At 41.4% G+C, this 17500-nt stretch overlaps 1 protein-coding gene across 6 annotated transcripts in view; it reads left to right on the top strand.

Moving 5' to 3' along the window:
- Positions 1-17500, top strand: part of LOC123499375 (homeotic protein proboscipedia-like) — a 221863-nt gene that overhangs the window by 162554 nt on the left and 41809 nt on the right. For all 6 annotated transcript variants that reach the window (XM_045247294.1, XM_045247293.1, XM_045247289.1 and 3 more), the window contains one exon: positions 8834-8902. In XM_045247294.1, the coding sequence (XP_045103229.1) occupies positions 8834-8902 (69 nt within the window). The remainder of the gene's footprint in view (positions 1-8833; positions 8903-17500) is intronic.

Raw genomic sequence — 17500 nt, 5'->3', positions numbered from 1 at the left:
CCTTTTCCAAATATAGATCGCACCTGTTCTCCACTTTTCTTTCTAATTTCTACCTGTCGTGCTACTTTTCTCTCCCTTCTACTTCTGGACGTTATGGTTCTGTAATAATCTTAGGCAACTGGCTCATAGTCTTTGCGGTGGTTGCAATGTCTGTGATGATAATGGTGATGCTGGTGAGTGGAAGTGGCAGTATTGATGGTGATGATGTGCATGGTGACGAATGTTTGTTAGAGGTGATAATATTACTGATAAGGGGATTGGCAATGGTCGTGTTGGTGAGTGACAGCAGTAGTAGTGGTACTGATGGTGATGATGGTAATGGTGATAGGGGAAGGTAAAGGGTGATCGTGATGGTGAAAGCCGATAATGTTGATAAGAGTACTAGTAGTGAAATAGTAGTGAACGTGGTGGTGAGTGACTGTGATATATTAGTATTCTAGGACAATGGTGATGGAGATGGTTGTGGTGAGAGAGCAGAATGGTCATAAGTAAGTAAATAAATAAGTAAGTCATGTTTATTACTTTATGATGTTAGTACAAGAATCAATACAAAATTTCCATATTCTAGCAAAGTTTGTTGAGCCATACCTCCCACACTTATTTGACCTCACCAGTTGTCATAAAGGAAGCAATCACGCTTTGTTGTGAGTGATCATGTTCAAGGATATACATAATCACAAAAAAAACTATACATCAACGTTAATTATACGCATACACATACATATTCACATACAGACATACACACATACAAGTATGTCATATACACACACATACACTCATACATATATATCGTGTTGGAGGTGAGCGATAATAGTGAAAGTGGTGGTGATGGTGGTGGAGATAAGCAATGGAGGGCAAACAGTGATGCAGTGATATCGATTCATGTGACGATTCTCCCCCACATCACCAAATTTATGATTGCCGGTTCGTTATTTTCTATTTAATTTCTGGATCTTAATTGCGTGGAAGGTTTGCATAATATATAAACATTTTTTCGAGAATTCCACGTGTTTCTTCCTACGTAAGCGAATTCCAGTTGTAGTAGTGGTAGTAGTAGTAGTAGTAGAAGTAGTGGTGGTGGTGGTGGTTGCAGTAGTAGAAATAACAGTAGTGGTGGTGGTTGTGATTGTAACAGTAACAGTGATATAGTAGTAGTAGTAGTAGTGGTGGTGGTGGTGGTGGTAGTGGTAGTAGTATTAGTAGTGGTGGTAGTAGTAGTGGTGGTGGTGGTGGTGGTGGCTGTAATTGTAAAAGCGATAGTAATATAATAGTAGAATTACCAGCAGGAGTAGTGTTATTAATAGTAGTAGCAGCAACAGAAGCCGCAGTAGTAGTAGTAGTAGTAGTAGTAGTTGTAGTGTAGTAGTAGTAGTAGTAGTAGTAGTAGTAGTAGTAGTAGTAGTAGTAGTAGTGGCAGTGGTGATAGTAGTGGTGGTGGTGGCGTCCCTCAGGGTTGGCTTCTATCTGTTTGGCTGTTTTATCGTGTGTGTATCTGTCTGTCTGTCCGTCAGTCCGCCTGTCGGAGTGTTTGCACGGGCGCTGTGTGCTCAGATGGACGCTCTTTCCTCCTTGTCCGTCCATTTGATACATTGAGCACGACTTGCCTTTTCCTCTTCGTTATCCTTGGCCTTTTTTTTCTCTCTCTCTCTCTCTCTCTCGCTGTTACTTTTTATTTTTGTCCCCAGAGAGAGAGAGAGAGAGAGAGAGAGAGAGAGAGAGAGAGAGAGAGAGAGAGAGAGACAGAGATCAAATAAGGACAAAAGAAGGGTGTTGATGAAAAGGAAAGAGGAAGAGCGATGAGAGGTACGAGTAAATTGATGAAACAAAGAATTAAAATCAAACAAAAATCAACAAGTTACATGAAAGAAGATAGACAAAAAGCAACGATACAAAAAAAAAGTACAAGTTAACCGAAGCGAATGAGAGGAAAGAAAAATCACGAATAAAGAGTAATAGAGCAGAAATAACAAGTATTATATAAAAGGCATTAAAGGAAGGAATGAGAGGACCAGGAGGAGGGGAATGAGAGGGCTATGATAAAGAGGGGTAAGAGCAGAGGATAATTGAAAGGTATGGATGAGGGGTGGAGGCAGAGAAGGGTGAGTAAAGAGTAAAAATGAAGAATGATAGTGTGGGTGAGATTGAGGGGATGTGCGGACAAGGGAAAGATATGGATGAGAAAAAGGAGAGGGTGAAATAAAGAGTGAGAATGAGGGATGGCAGTGAGGGTGAGAGTGAGGGCCTGTGTTGCTCTATAGTCACTCTGCTGATGGAAAAGGTTTATTTGCATATAGGCTTATGTGGGCTTTATTAAATGTTTTCCTCGCTCGGGTTTACGTTCCTGTCTGCACGCACTTAATGACAAGCCACTATTTATTGACAAAATGACGCGTATCACTCACTCGCTCACTCCACGGCGCTAAATTTTGACTATCCTTTTCATAGTGTTTTGAGTTTGTTAGTGTTTTGGCAGCTTAATTTTCCTCGATAAATAAAATAAGACTGTATTCATGAGACATACATCTTTTATATCCTCGAGTAAGCTTTTTATCAAGTCACTTCTCTCATTGATTTTGTAATACGTTTTCCGAAAGTTAAATTAAAGTTGGGATTACAGAACATAGAGAGGTTTTCAGCATAGAATTCTTTACAAATATTGATGAATGACACCTGTTTCGTAGAGTGTGTCTCGTGGTTGTCTTTTTTGTAACAAGCTTTCCCAGGTAAACAGTTCACAGTTCACAGTAGAAAATGTAAGATGTTTTTGTATATTCATCATTATTTTCATTGATTTTGTATTTCGTCTCTTACATATTTCTCAAAGCAAATTAAATTACTTCAGATAACATAATAAAATAAAGCTTTGACCATAAGACCTCACACAAAGTTAAAATTACGCCTTTAAATTGCCTTAGCGGAGCCGTAGGGAGGAAGGGTGTGTGTGGGGAGCCCTGTGGGGTGCTCTGAGGTGGGGGAGGGAGAGGGTGCCAGGACGTCGCGTGAATGCAGCGCTCCCTCATTCATCATCCAGGGACCTTCTGGCAAACACTGACTTCCCGCTCTCAATACACACCCAGAACCTACGATAGATATACATATAATCTTTTTTTTTTTACTTTTTTTTTCGGTCCGTGTCTGGGGCGCCTGTTTATGCATCTGCCAGTTAAAAATGTCAATGTGTGAATGATCCGCGTAAGAAAAGCACATCCTCCATCACTCGGCTGTTCGAGGCTGTGAACGGCAGGGGCTTTTTCTTCTTTTTTCTTTTCTTTTCTTTTGAGTTGAGGCCATGGAAGGAAGGGTGGAGATATGGGGGCCTCCTTTCTCCCTCAGGGCGTCGGGACACAGCAGGTGGCGAGGGTATCATGATCACCACCACCACCACCACTACTGCTACAGTCACTGGTGCCACTTTCTCTTTTGTCTCCAAGTGAATTATATTTCCTCTTCATTCAGCTCTTTCATAGTGGTCAGTCTTCAATGCTAAACTTTTTTCCTTAATGTTTTGCAAAATTATGCGACTTTATCAACAAAAAGAAAAACTGAACCAAATACAACTTTAACAATAAGTGAAGCAAAATAAGCTCTGTTCATGAAATGTACATGCATTAACCTCGGGATATTCATCAAAATACACGAAAAAGAAAAAAATAACTAATACTTCCTAAGATAAAGAAGACATTTTTTGACAACCGCCAGTTTATATCCTGTGATTAGTAATGTAAATGCAATATCAACAAAACCGTCAATCTAGCAGCATTTGTGTGACGCTATAACGTGAATAGCATGTCAGGGCTACAGAAAGGCGATTACAAGGTGGACAGGAGAGTGAGAGATGCTGGGAGCGGAGGCAAGTGGCAGAGAGGGAGAGAAGGAAGAGTCGGAGGGAGAGGAGCGAAGAGGTGGAGACAAGAGAGAAGGAAGAAAGGGGGGAAGTGGCCGCAGGGTGTGGGAAGGGAGAGCAGAAACCCTTCCCCCCTGACCTGCTCCATCATGGTCAAACAAATGCGTTCAGTACTGCGTCACGTCTTGTCATCGGCCCATCACTTGATCATCGCCCGCTGTCTGAGGCCTGAGCACGGATTTTTTTCTCTTGCTCTCTCCCCATACGCTCCTTTATTTTTTGTCTCTCTCTCTCTCTCTCTCTCTCTCTCTCTCTCTCTCTCTCTCTCTCTCTCTCTCTCTCTCTCTCTCTCTGCCATATTTCCAGTTCATTTTCATTTTATGTGTTGAAAAAAGAATTACATGTATTATTTTACACAATTTGGGGGATACTTTGTTATTGGTGCGTGTAATATCTTGCTGGAAAATACGTCATTCATATTCAAAGTATAACGTGGAGGGAAATCCATGAAATTCCCTAATGCTGTTCTTTCCATTAAAAAAATTAAGTGTTATATCAAAACGCAATTTTCCTGTATAACAAATCTTTTATTTTTATCTTAATCGGCAGCAGTTCAGAAACATGGAGCTGACAGGAAGGTTGGTGGTCCAGTGTGCTTCTTTCTCTATATCATTTTATTTTGATTTTTTTACATACTGACCCCAAAAAAATATAGAGAGTGTTTTTTCGTATTTCATTCATGTTTATAAGTCTATTTTTTCTTTTGGTGCATAAGAAAAGCTATAAAACAAGACCTCACCTCCCTTTCATCTTCTTATAAATATACAGAATAGAAAAAAATAACAAAAAAAACATCAATTTTGAGGCAAACATTCAATATACATAATGAAAAAGATAAAAAATAAAACGGAGAAAGAAAAAGCTAAGTAGATGGAAGAAATTCAAACACATGGGTGTCTCAGAAAACCACAAAGATAGCTCGGCCTCAAATGACAAGGAAGGATGCTATATGAAGACAACTCGGCGTAAATTGTGAAGCAGCTCGACTGAACCGTGTTGTTGTCAGCGGCCGCGGAGTGAGATAAAGCGGCGCGGAAAACAGAGGGCCAGGGGGAGTTTATGACTGGTTCTGGAAAACATAGCCTTGTGGGAGAGGAAGGGAGAGGAGAGGAGGGGACAGGAGGGAGAGAGCAGAGGGTAAGGGAGAGTGAGGAAGGTAGGTAGGTGAGTGGTGGTTTGTGCTTGCGAGCGAATGATCAAATTTTAGGAAAGTAATAAATTTGGATCACAAGAAAATGAAAATAAATAGTATCGGATCAGGTTATAACGTAAACATGATGGCACGGTTAGTTAATAGTGTAATATTTCTTGACGGTACAGACAGTGATTTACTATCCAGAAATACATAAAGTAGAGTCTCGCCTCAACACCCTTCAGAAGAGTCTTTGAACAATATGGACCTCTACACTTTTAAATGTCCACACTCGTAGGTCTTGATGTACCTACAGTTTTATTATAAAAGTCCAGATTCATATTCAAATCACTTTATTTTCCACAAAGTAAAGATTATCATACAATTCTTAGTAGACATCTTACAGAAACGAGTCTTATAACATGTGTCTTAAACTTTCAAATATACTCACCTTCTGACAGTCTTCAGGTAAATTACAAACATAATCCTCTCTCAGCGTTTCTTCCTGCCGCTTCACCTCGCCGTCAGCTGTGTGTACATGTGGCTGGTGTCAGTTGTCGCTAAGTTTCCCCACGGCATCAGCCCTTTCCGTCAGCGTGGTGGCGGCGGCGGGAAGAAGCACGCAGCTGCTTGTCAGAGGGGAGTTTCCGTAATGATCGATCACCATTTACACACTAATTGAGAAGGAAGACGAAGAGAACCTCCCGATCAGACCACGTGGTAATAATCTAAGTGTGGAATGAGAGAGAGAGAGAGAGAGAGAGAGAGAGAGAGAGAGAGAGAGAGAGAGAGAGAGAGAGAGAGAGAGAGAGATAATGATTCATGAGGTATAATTTACACAAGAGGACAGGGTATGTTTTGGGTACACTATGTCCTGAAGTGAGATTAGACGGTGGTGAGGTGAAGGAGTTGATGGAAGTATGGAAATGGTGGGATGTTGTAAATTAGACAGAGAGAGAGAGAGAGAGAGAGAGAGAGAGAGAGAGAGAGAGAGAGAGAGAGAGAGATTGCTTCATATCTTCATAGTAAATAATCTACAATGTTTTATTCATTTGTTTGATTCATATGCATGGTAATTTTCAAGCGGATAACAGATCTATCAGTGGAACACACACACACACACACACACACACACACACACACACACACACACACACACACACACACACACACACACACACACACACACACACACACACTCTCTCCATCTCCGTCATTATAACCACAAATTTCGCCGTTACATCTTGGCTTTAATCTGCATTATATTAAAGGGAGGAGCAGTACAGTGTGAGAGGCCCCTGATTATTTCATGTCAAGGCTCTGCAGATTCTCCTTTTTACTCTATATTTACTTCTCTTTATTCAAATACTCTTATGGCTACTAACATTCTCTCCTTCGTTGTTTTAGTTTATCCGTATGTTGAGGGTAAATAAGAGTTGTTTATATACTTTTTTTCCTTCATTTTTTTTTTTAATTCATTACTTGTCTTTTAAGTGTTTGATTTATGTATGCTGGTAGATTAATTGTTGGTGAATGTAATAATTGATGTATATGTATGGGTTATGTATGTGTAAGTTTATGTTCCGTGTGTGTGTGTGTGTGTGTGTGTGTGTGTGTGTGTGTGTGTGTGTGTGTGTGTGTGTGTGTGTGGAGGGGGGGGAGGGTGTTACAATAATAGCTTGGATCAGGTTTATCAAGACGCTCACAGGGGTGCCCGCTGACAGTGATGGATCAGGGGGAGAGGAGAGGCCATCTTGCTGCTGCTACTCCCTTCTTCCTGCCTGCCCTCCCCCCCTCCCTCCCTCCCTCTGCTCTTCCCTCACCTCATCTCCCCTCCCCTCCCTCTGCTCTTCCTCTCCTTGCTTTTCTCTCCTTCTGTCTCTGTTTCTCGTGTTCCCTCCCTCTACATTCTATCTCTAATTTCTGCAAGAGTTATATACTTTTCAGCATTCATTATCATAAACAACATAGTGAGGGCCTAAAGATGATGCTTGTTCTTCCTTTGTGTTACTGAGTGTTCCCTCCCTGCCAACACAACCTTTTACTGTCACTCTTCTCTATTTCTCTCACTGCAGGCACAAAGTATGCATATCCTGCCTTAATTGGTACAGAAATATAGAAATTTTTAAAAAGCCATCAATCTGGGCGGATACAACACACACACACACACACACACACACACACACACACACACACACACACACACACACACACACACACACACACACACACACACACACACACACACACACACACACACACACACACACGTGAAAATCAAGACTTAATAATGTTCACGTGTCTTTCTCTGCAACGATCAAGAACACGACCTTCATTGTACCAGTTCACTTTGCTCTAACGAAGACTGATCATGATGTATTTTGCAGGATACGAGTGCACGAGTATCTTCATTTACGTCTTTAATTCGTCTTAAAATTGACCTGATCTTGTTGGTGTAGCAGGTTTTCTCCGCGTGTGTTGCTTCATTGTTCCTATCTGTGTCTGTATCTGGAGGTGGCTGCTGGGGGTGGATGCTACAGGGCAATGATCTATACTGGTTATTTTATATTCTTTTTATCTCTAGTTGTTAACTGTTTTCTTTTATCATGATAATTTTCCCTTCGATTTTTTTTCTTTAGTTATTCAGTATTATTAGAATACTGATCGTGGGTATTCAATAAGTACTTTTTCGGTTATTTCGTAATATTAGTATACTGATCGTAAACGTTTTATGAGTACGCGTTTCATAATAATGTTGGAAGTTGATTTACAATACTATGTAATTTGCCTCGTTTCCTAGCTATTCTACATTATTACCACTTTATGACTTTTACCAATACATTTACAACAGTGAAGTTTTTATAGTACACGTGCACCTCATCTCACACCAGTAGTAACCGTACTTAGGTACGCTCAGCCGCCAGCCACACTGCCGAGGGATGAGATGATCATAATCACGCACGTAACATTAAAATCGATCGTGCGAGCTGCCAACACCCAGGGGGCCACCTTGCCTCTGACACCCGTGGCGGACTGACTGCCTTTGCCTCTCCTCCTGGCCTTATTTATCCATGTAAACTTGTCCTTGCCTTGCTTGTTCCTCCATGTAACTTTACCTTTCTCAGTCTTCTGTGTCTCTCCCTGTAATCTTGCTTGTTTTTCCCTCTAACCTTCTCCTTCCCTATAAGTACCCCTTTCTCCCTGTAACATTCCCTATCCCTTCCTGTAATCTTCCTCTTCTCTTGTAAATCCCAGTCTCTCCTTGTTATTTCCTTGCCTGCAGTCTTACTTGTCTTCTGTAACATTGTCCTTTCTTGTAACTTTCCCCGTCTCTCTCTCTACAACCTTGTATCTCTGTAATCCTCTTCTCTCATCCTCCCCAATCTTGTTTTTCTGTACTGTATTATTGCTAAGTTTTCAGTAATTTTCTCCATTCCGTTTTGTAACATTCCTGGTAACCTTGCCTTTCCTCATCTCTACTTCCCTGTCCTCATCAACCTTGCAGTCCCGCCAGGTAATTCTGTCCGGCTCCTCCTATATATCCTTCCCCAACGCCACTCCTTTACTCCACCACCCACCTTTTGTGAATGAACATAACCCCAAGTCCTTCTCTGTGTTTGTGCTTCTCCTCCCCATCACTCATTTTGTTACTTCTTCATGTGTGTGTGTGTGTGTGTGTGTGTGTGTGTGTGTGTGTGTGTCCTCCAGTTTTAGATTATTCATTTTGATCTCCGTTCTCTTGGCCAGTGCTCCTCTTACGTAAAAAAGAAGATATAACCCAGGTGTTTTTATCGCAGGTATGGCCACCTCGCCCGCCGCGGCCATCAACTGCCCCTCCGTCGGCGCCGAACATCCGATCAAGTCCTGTAAGTAGGCCTAATGTGGCTTCCCTTTTTGTTATAGGTCTAAGGAAATGCAAACACACACACACACACACACACACACACACACACACACACACACACACACACCACGGACCATTACAGTTCTCGTATACGGTATGCTCATAATGTTGACAGGATTGTAATATCAGGTCATAATGTTGTATGTATTACTTTATTCTATTGTATATGAGGAGAAAAAGTGCCGCGAGTACCATTGATGCTGCTCTCGTGTGACTGCTGCTATCACTGCCATTATTAGTCCTATTGTTACTATCATTGCTCCTATACTACTACTACTACTACTTAAATTAGTAGTAGTAGTAGTAGTAGTAGTAGTAGCAGTAGCAGCAGCAATAAAGACTAATAAATACATAATCGTATAAGACAAGAATTTTAAATCGCGTTGTAAGACTGAAATTCAAAGGCTAGATATTTACGAGTCTCCACACTTATTGTTCTTTATATACATTTTATTCTCAATTTTCTTATATACTTTGACCTTATAATCCTGCAGTGACCTTTGACCTGCAGACCTTTTTTCTCCTTTTTTTTTTATTCTTATCGCCTCTCTAACCTGCTTCCCTTACCTGTCCTCCCCTTACCTGTCCTCCCCCCCCCCTTTCCCGCCCCTTACCACTCCATTTTTAAGCACATCCGTATATGGCTTTCCCACCTCTTTCCATTCTCCCCTTTTTTTTTTTTTCCTTTCTTTCTTTTATTCTCTCCCCTTCCCCACCTTTCATCGGTTTCCCTCTTTTTCCCCCATTCCATCCTCTCTCTCTATTTTTTCTCTCTCTCTCTCTCTCTCTCTCTCTCTCTCTCTCTCTCTCTCTCTCTCTCTCTCTCTCTCTCTCTCTCTCTCTCTCTCTCTCTCTCTCTCTCTCTCTCTCTCTCTCTCTCTCTCTCTCTCTCTCTCTCTCTCTCTCTCTCTTCACAGAATTACCATGTGTGGCAATTATCTCACAAACGACCCTCTGGCGAGATGTTTCAGTGGCTGTGTAACAAACAATTAACATACGAGAGAGAGAGAGAGAGAGAGAGAGTTGTTCCCATGCTTTCAAAAATTTTAATATCTTCTTTCCTCTTACCTACTTTTTTTTTTTATTTCTTCCTTAACTGTTCCACTTTTACGTAATGTAAGTACTCAATCCCCTTCAATACTGAGACGCATTTTTATCATGATGTTTGGGTGCAATTAGACGATTTTATTTGCATTAGGAAGGATCTATGGAGGTCAAAAGATTTATTGCAGGAGTCTTTGCTATTTTAATAATCCCCACATACGTTTCTGAAGCCGTATAAATTCGCCAAATAGTAACCAGAATGAATATGAAAACACGGCACGGTAATGGAGGGGTCAACATAGAGTCACAACACGAGGGATACACTTCAGAAAGACATTTTACTGATTTGATTTTCTCTTCTATCCTCTTCCTCTTCCTGATTCTTGGAGGCGTGGCAGGACAGTCCTCAGAACTCAGACCTCAGACCGGACGCCCTCGCTCCCTGACTCTTGATGCATTATTCCCATATTCAAATGAGTTCGTTTAGCCTCCATGTCCTTCAAGATAGAGGCAAAGGGAGGGGTAGGGAAGGGAAGGGTAGGAAGAAATAGCAGAAGGGAGGAGTTATGGGAGACTGCAGAGAAAGGGAGGCAGAACGACAATGGAAAACGTCAGTGATATAAGAACTGAAGTTAGAAAATGGGAGACTTATTAGTAGTTATGATGAAGGAAGTGACGTTATGTGTGGAAGTTGCAACGGGAAAATAGTACACATACCAAAAAACCTTATTGTAAATCGAAACTACTGGTATCAGGTATCAAGACAGTTCCATCTTAATTTTGACCAACCCTTTTACTTATCCTCTAGAGAACCAGCATACAAGTGGGCCTTCTTTTCATATATATATATTTTGCTTCCCTTGGTTCTCCCCTACATAAAAAAAAAGTAGTAAAAAAATGAACTGTTTGAAGAAGGTTTATGTTTATGAGGAAAGTGGAGGGTAATGAAAGTGTTTAGATTAAAACTGTTTGGTTTGCTGTGTTGTGTGTCGCTTCAGTTGACCTTGAAAGCTGCATCTATGTTAATACTCCTATCTCGGGATGGACTTTCCGTTAATGTTTACGAGCTGAACCTTTTTCGTCTGATAGAGAGAGAGAGAGAGAGAGAGAGAGAGAGAGAGAGAGTGAGTGATAGGTCTGGAATGTGCAAGATGAATATATAGTATGAGCGCGTGCACACACACACACACACACACACACACACACACACACACACACACACACACACACACACACACACACACACACACACACACACAGAGAGAGAGAGAGAGAGAGAGAGAGAGAGAGAGAGAGAGAGAGAGAGAGAGGTGAGGGCACTAAGCACTAATATTCGTTTTGTTGTTATTGTTGTTGTTTTTCCCTCATCTCTACCCTGTTCGTCTTCTAACTTGTCATTAATCGCGTTTTGACCACACACATCTTCAGCGATCTTCCTCTAATACGTTATCGTTCTTTTCCAGCTTCTTCTAGCATTCCTGTATTCCTGATGGCTTCCCTCACATCTCGCTCACCCTCTTCCTTCTTTTTCTACACTTTTTTTTCTTTTCTACGTTTCTTTCTATTTTTTTTTTTTTTTGTATATTCTCATCCTCTTTACCAACTGCACGTCTCTCGCCTCACATCCACCGCACTATCTCCTCCTCCTCTTTCTCCTCCTCCTCCTCCTCCACCTCCTCTTCCTCCTACTTCTCCTCCTCCTTCCTCCGGCGGGGTAATACCGAGAGTGGCGGGACTGGGAAGGGAAATGATGCATGAGGAGGTGTCGAGTGAGACAAGCACCCTCTGGTACTCACACACACACACACACACACACACACACACACACACACACACACACACACACACACACACACACACACACACACACACACACACACACACACACACACACACACACACACACACACACACACACACACACACACAGAATTACGTAAGATCTTTGTTTCTTTAATGTAGAATGTGTATCTTTCCTTTTTTTTCTCCTGTTATCGTTGTTCATTTGTCTTTCCTCTGTTTCTTCTCCCTTAGTAATCCTTCACATTTTTGGACATATTTATGTATCATGTTCTTCTTCTTTTACACACTTACACTGTTTCCCTTTTCACCTTTTCTTCGCTTTTTCTATTTTTTTTACTCTTCTACTTTTCCTATTTCAGTTTTTCTTTACTTTTCTTGTATTTCTTTTTCTTTTCCACAATCAAGGCGCTTCCATCTTCTTATGCCTTGTTCCTCCTCCATGCACTCATCTCTATCTCACTCTCCCTCACTCGCTGTCTCTCCTCCTGCACTCTCTCCTCATCCTTCCTCCCTTTCTCACCCTGGCAAATTCGAACCAGCAGCTGTCAAAATGCCGTCTAGTGTTTCTCCCCCGCGCTTCTCCAGCAACACATGGGCTCCTCGCAACACACCGCAACACACACCACGCATGCAGGTCTCTGTGTTATAGTGCGAGTGTTTTTCCTGATTATTCTTTCCTGGGGTTCTTGTTTATTTGTTGTTGTTGTTTTTTTCAGTGTCGAGAGTGCTTTTTGTTTCGCCTCGGAAGTGGAAATGTGTATCTATGTTTTCTTTTTTTTTTTTTAATGTGAGAATTGCATTAAGGTTATTAAGATTTGTTACATTTTTTCTGTTATTTTTTTCATTTGGGGGTACTTTTTTGCGTGGCAGGAGAGAAGAAAACCCATCTCTTTTACAAGACTCATGCTTATTGTTGTGTGTTGTGGTATGCCATGTTATCCGCATTTTGTGTCGTTCATCTATTCAATATTTTTAGGGAGAGGGAATGACTCAACTATAACAAAACGCCTCTCTGTTACAAGACTCATGCTTATTATTGTGTGTTGTGGTATGCTATGTTATCCGCATTTTGTGTCGTTCATCTTGTCAATACTTTTAAAGAAAGGAATATCTCAACTAAAATCTAGAATTGTATTTGCAGGAACAAGATCAAGATTATAAAGATTTTCCCCATCAGGTTTTATCCCACAGTTCTCATCAAAATCATCTCCCTCAATATCACAGTCATCTCACTCCTCATAAAATTCCTGTATCTAATTATGCATAACTTGCTGTATGGCTGAGGAGGAGACAGAAGGAGGAGGAGGAGTAGCAGGAGGAGGAGAGGATGCTGAAGGAAAGGGGAAGGAATGGGGCGTAGAGAGGCTTGCATGTCCCCGGAATCTGTCATCTGGCTTGCTGTGGTCCCCGGTAGTTATTTACCCGCAATAAAGAGATGGCAGGGTGTTTGGTATTCAGCAAGAACTTGAAGAAAGGAATCGAGCCCCTATATTTCCGCGCCACGCATGCGAACAGACCTGCGCTGGCGTTGACTTCGGTAAACATTCACCTTTATACGACTTCCCAGGGGCACGGTAGGAGGATTGGGAGGGGTGGACCGTGGGAGGAGGTGAGAGTAGTATTCCCTTAATCCACTGGGAGGCGAAAAAAGAACTGGCAAAATACAACAAAAAAGAAAACCGCGTAAACGTGAAGTGGGATCCGAGGGGGGGGGCGAGGCGTCTCTATATTTGATGAGAGAGAGGAAGTCAGGCGAGGTATTCCAGCCACAGCGGAGAGGCGAGGGCTGTGGCGCGAGGCGGAAGCTGAGAGTTAAGGTTTCGAACTCGCCTTCTCCCGTGACATATCGGTCCCAGATGGCACTGCGATTACACTGCCAAGAAAAAAATGACTTGATATTGTCTGTGGGGATTCCTTCTTTATTGACGACAACTCCAGCCTGGGAATGAGGATTTATTTCGGCGTTGTATGAGTTTATTTCGACTGGATTTATATATGTTTGGTGTGTGTGTGTGTGTGTGTGTGTGTGTGTGTGTGTGTGTGTGTGTGTGTGTGTGTGTGTGTGTGTGTGTGTGTGTGTGGTGGAAAGACTGCAAGATGATTTGCTGTAACGATTGACGGGGAAAGAACTATACTGCCTTGTTTTTTTTTGTCTTGTTTGCTGGCATCTTTGTGGGTTGAGTCTGAATAGTAGCGGAGAGGATGACAAGGAAATGGAAACGAAGGTAGCCGTAGGATGAGCAAGAATGTAAAAGATTATGTAAAGAAAAGCATTGGAAAATGTTGGAATAAGCGAGTGCCACCATCAGTAATACGAAAGAAAAAAAAGAAAGACAGCGGTTTAGGAGAGGAAGTAAGAAAAAATTAAAGTACAATATGTGGAAGGTAAAGTAAGAAAGTTGTGAAGTACCAGTGTTCGAAGTGGAGTAAGGAGAAGTTTCGTTGGATGAAAAGCAGGAAAAGTGGAAGATATATGGGAATATGTATATGAAATTATGATCTGAGATTAAACTATAAAAAAATGAAAATTCCATGGAGACACTGAATGTTGAAATAGAAACGATACCGATTTCACGAGGTTGAGCAAGAGGAATAACTCTGAGAAGGGACGAGACGGAGGATATCGTTAAAGCAGAGAAGATGAAAGGGAGATGGAGCGTGCGAGGAGTGGAACATGATGAGCATGATGCTGAGAAAGATGAAAATTGGAATAAACGAAGGGAGAAGGAAAATATATATACACAATTTAAAAGTCTATAGATGAGAGGAAATAAAATGAAGCACAAGAAGGATAGAGATGAAAGTCAGGAGAGGGAACTGTCACATGGCTTGTCTGATTTGGCATATGACCTACCTCGCACATATCTCACTGGGCCCTCAGCTGCCTTGATCCCTCGCGCCGAATGATATTTCTCTCGCATTCAGGAAGAAAATAAGATTAGTATGAGAAGCAGGGAAGCGAAGGAAATGACCGTGATATTACTGAGTGAGGAAAGAATTTATATGAAAGGGTCATCCAGGAAGCAAAGTAACTAAGCCTCCTTCAACCTCTTCTTCTGCAGAGTGATGTTAAACTTCTCTTTGGGGAAAATTATGTGAGGAAATTAAAACACTGAGATCAGAATTGTGTACTTGTGTTTTCATTTGATTATTATATTTAATTATTATATTTGCATTTGTTAATACTTTTTCTTATTTCATTCTTACGACTCTCTCTCTCTCTCTCTCTCTCTCTCTCTCTCTCTCTCTCTCTCTCTCTCTCTCTCTCTCTCTCTCTCTCTCTCTCTCTCTCTCTCTCTCTCTCTCTCTCTCTCTCTCTCTCTCTCTCTCTCTCTCTCTCTCTCTCTCTATTTATTTACCTATTATGGTTTTAAGTGTCTGATTTCTTTTACCTTTTCTGTAAACACACACACACACACACACACACACACACACACACACACACACACACACACACACACACACACACACACACACACACACACACACACACACACACACACACACACACACACACACACACACACACACACACACACACACACACACACACACACACACACTTCCACCCTTTCTACCTCTGACTTTCCTTCTCCATAACCTTCCTTTCAAATCTGTTACCTGTTCTCTTCACAATTATTAATCTGCCTTTCCCTGCCATTCTCTCCCGCGCCCTACTCTTTCTCCTCCTCCTCCTCCTCCTCCTCCTCCTCCTCCTCCTCCTCCTCCTCCGTGTCTCCCAAGGATGTGATCAACCAGAGTGTAAAGGCTCCGGGGGGACTGAAGAAAAATGACTCCATTAAGGATAGCGCTCAGGATTTCGACAACTTTGAATGGATATGGTAAACGAAGGAAGATAGAAGGTTTGCTTACTGCTCTCATCTTGAAGGAGAAGGAGGACAAGTGGAGCAGCACGAAGAGGAGGAGGAGGAGGAGGAGGAGGAGAAGGAGGAAGAGATGTTGTATGGTGCATTATGAGTGAAAGGTCTGATTCGTAAGGTTTATGTTTCTTTTTATGAGTTACAAATTTGTGAAAGGAAGTGAAATGGGGATCAATGAAAGATAAGTAAGTTTTGGTCTAGGATGATATTTATTGTTCGTGCATGTGTTATGAAGAAATTATTGATGTACGAGGATTTTTATTTTTTTTTTATTTTTATTGTTATCGTTATTAATATCATTATTATCATTATTATTATTATTATCATCATAATTATAAATGCTTCTACTGTTATTGTTGTTTTGCTAGTATTGCCTTTTTGTTATTGTTATTTTTATTGTAATTATTGTTACTACTACTACTACTACTACTACTACTACTACTACTACTACTACTACTACTACTACTACTACTACTACTACTACCACCACCACCACCACCACCACCACTATTACTACACCTCTTATTCAGCATCATCTCTCCTCCCTCTCATCAATATTACACGTCTTATCGTGCTCTTCTCTTCCTTCCCGTTACGGCTGGCTCTCCTCTCCTCCCTTCTCTCCGCCTCTCTCCGTGACCAGTGGAGAGTGGAGGAAACAAGTGAGGTATGGAGGGATTCTTGCCTCTCCCTGGCGGCGTCGGCGTGAGGGAGGGAGAGGAATGTCATTAGAATGCGTTGTTCATCTCTCTCTTAATGACGTCCAGGGCAGAGGTGAGGGAAGAGGAGGAGGAGGAGGAGGAGGAGGAGGAGAGAAGCAAAGAATGAGAAGAAAAAAGTATTTGGTTTTCTTTGTTTACGTTTTGTTTCTCATTCACACTCTTCCTTTTGTGTGGTGTTTGTCCTTCCTTCACCTGACGCGCTGGTCGGTTTGTTGCGAGGTATTGTCATGCTTAGAGTCTGCCGGGATGGAAGGGAGACAAAAAGCGTATTGATTAAAAGCTACACAGACGCACTGAAACAAAGTAGAATTTCACGTTAGGAAAATACCACTCGTATACTTTTATTCGTATATTTATTTATTTTTATTTAGTTTTTTTCTATTCTTTTATTTATTCTTTACTCTTATTTATTTCTTGTAATGTGATGGTCACTCTAAATAAGTAAGTGTAGCTGTAATATCCCAGTGGATAAGTCTACTGTCAGGAATGTAGGCCTCATATTCTCAAACACTTCTTTGCTTCACCTCCACCATTTCAAAAGGCTTTATTTAAATTTACACGAGTTTTTTTTTAAGGTGTTTTTATAGTTCTAGAGACAGAGTGACAAGATTTCTACATTTATTAACTGGAGAAAACACTCTTGAAAACCCCGCTAATCATTTCTGTGGCCCTTGAAAATAATCGTAGCGAGACAGCAAATCATCTCTGAATACGGACCTAAGACCGGCGAAATTAAGTGTATTCTTGATTCTTAATACACTTACACCCCAAACACTTCACATAGAGACAGAAAGCTTACCTGGTATAGATGCCCAGACAACTTAACCTACGACACCACACCCAATATTTCCCCAACCATTAGTCTCCATCATCCTGGGCCGATCTTAACGAAAAGGTCACGGCAGTCAAGCAAGGCAGCCAAACAGCACTCATCGTGATATCATTTCTTGACGTAGGGAAAAAAGATGCGAGTGTTTCACCTTTACTTTGACTGGACAGGTGTAAGTGCTGGCAGAGAGTGGAGGGAGTGTAGCATCAACCCATACTGATTCTTTATGTATCGTGTATCATCCAGTCCAGTGCAGTAGTGGGATTATAAGTCTTTGAATC

The sequence above is a fragment of the Portunus trituberculatus genome, chromosome 49 (genome assembly GCF_017591435.1).
Source record: "Portunus trituberculatus isolate SZX2019 chromosome 49, ASM1759143v1, whole genome shotgun sequence".
Classification (NCBI taxonomy): Eukaryota; Metazoa; Arthropoda; class Malacostraca; order Decapoda; family Portunidae; genus Portunus; species Portunus trituberculatus.
Note: the sequence above shows the minus strand (reverse complement) of the source record. Positions and strands in the feature narration are given on the sequence as shown.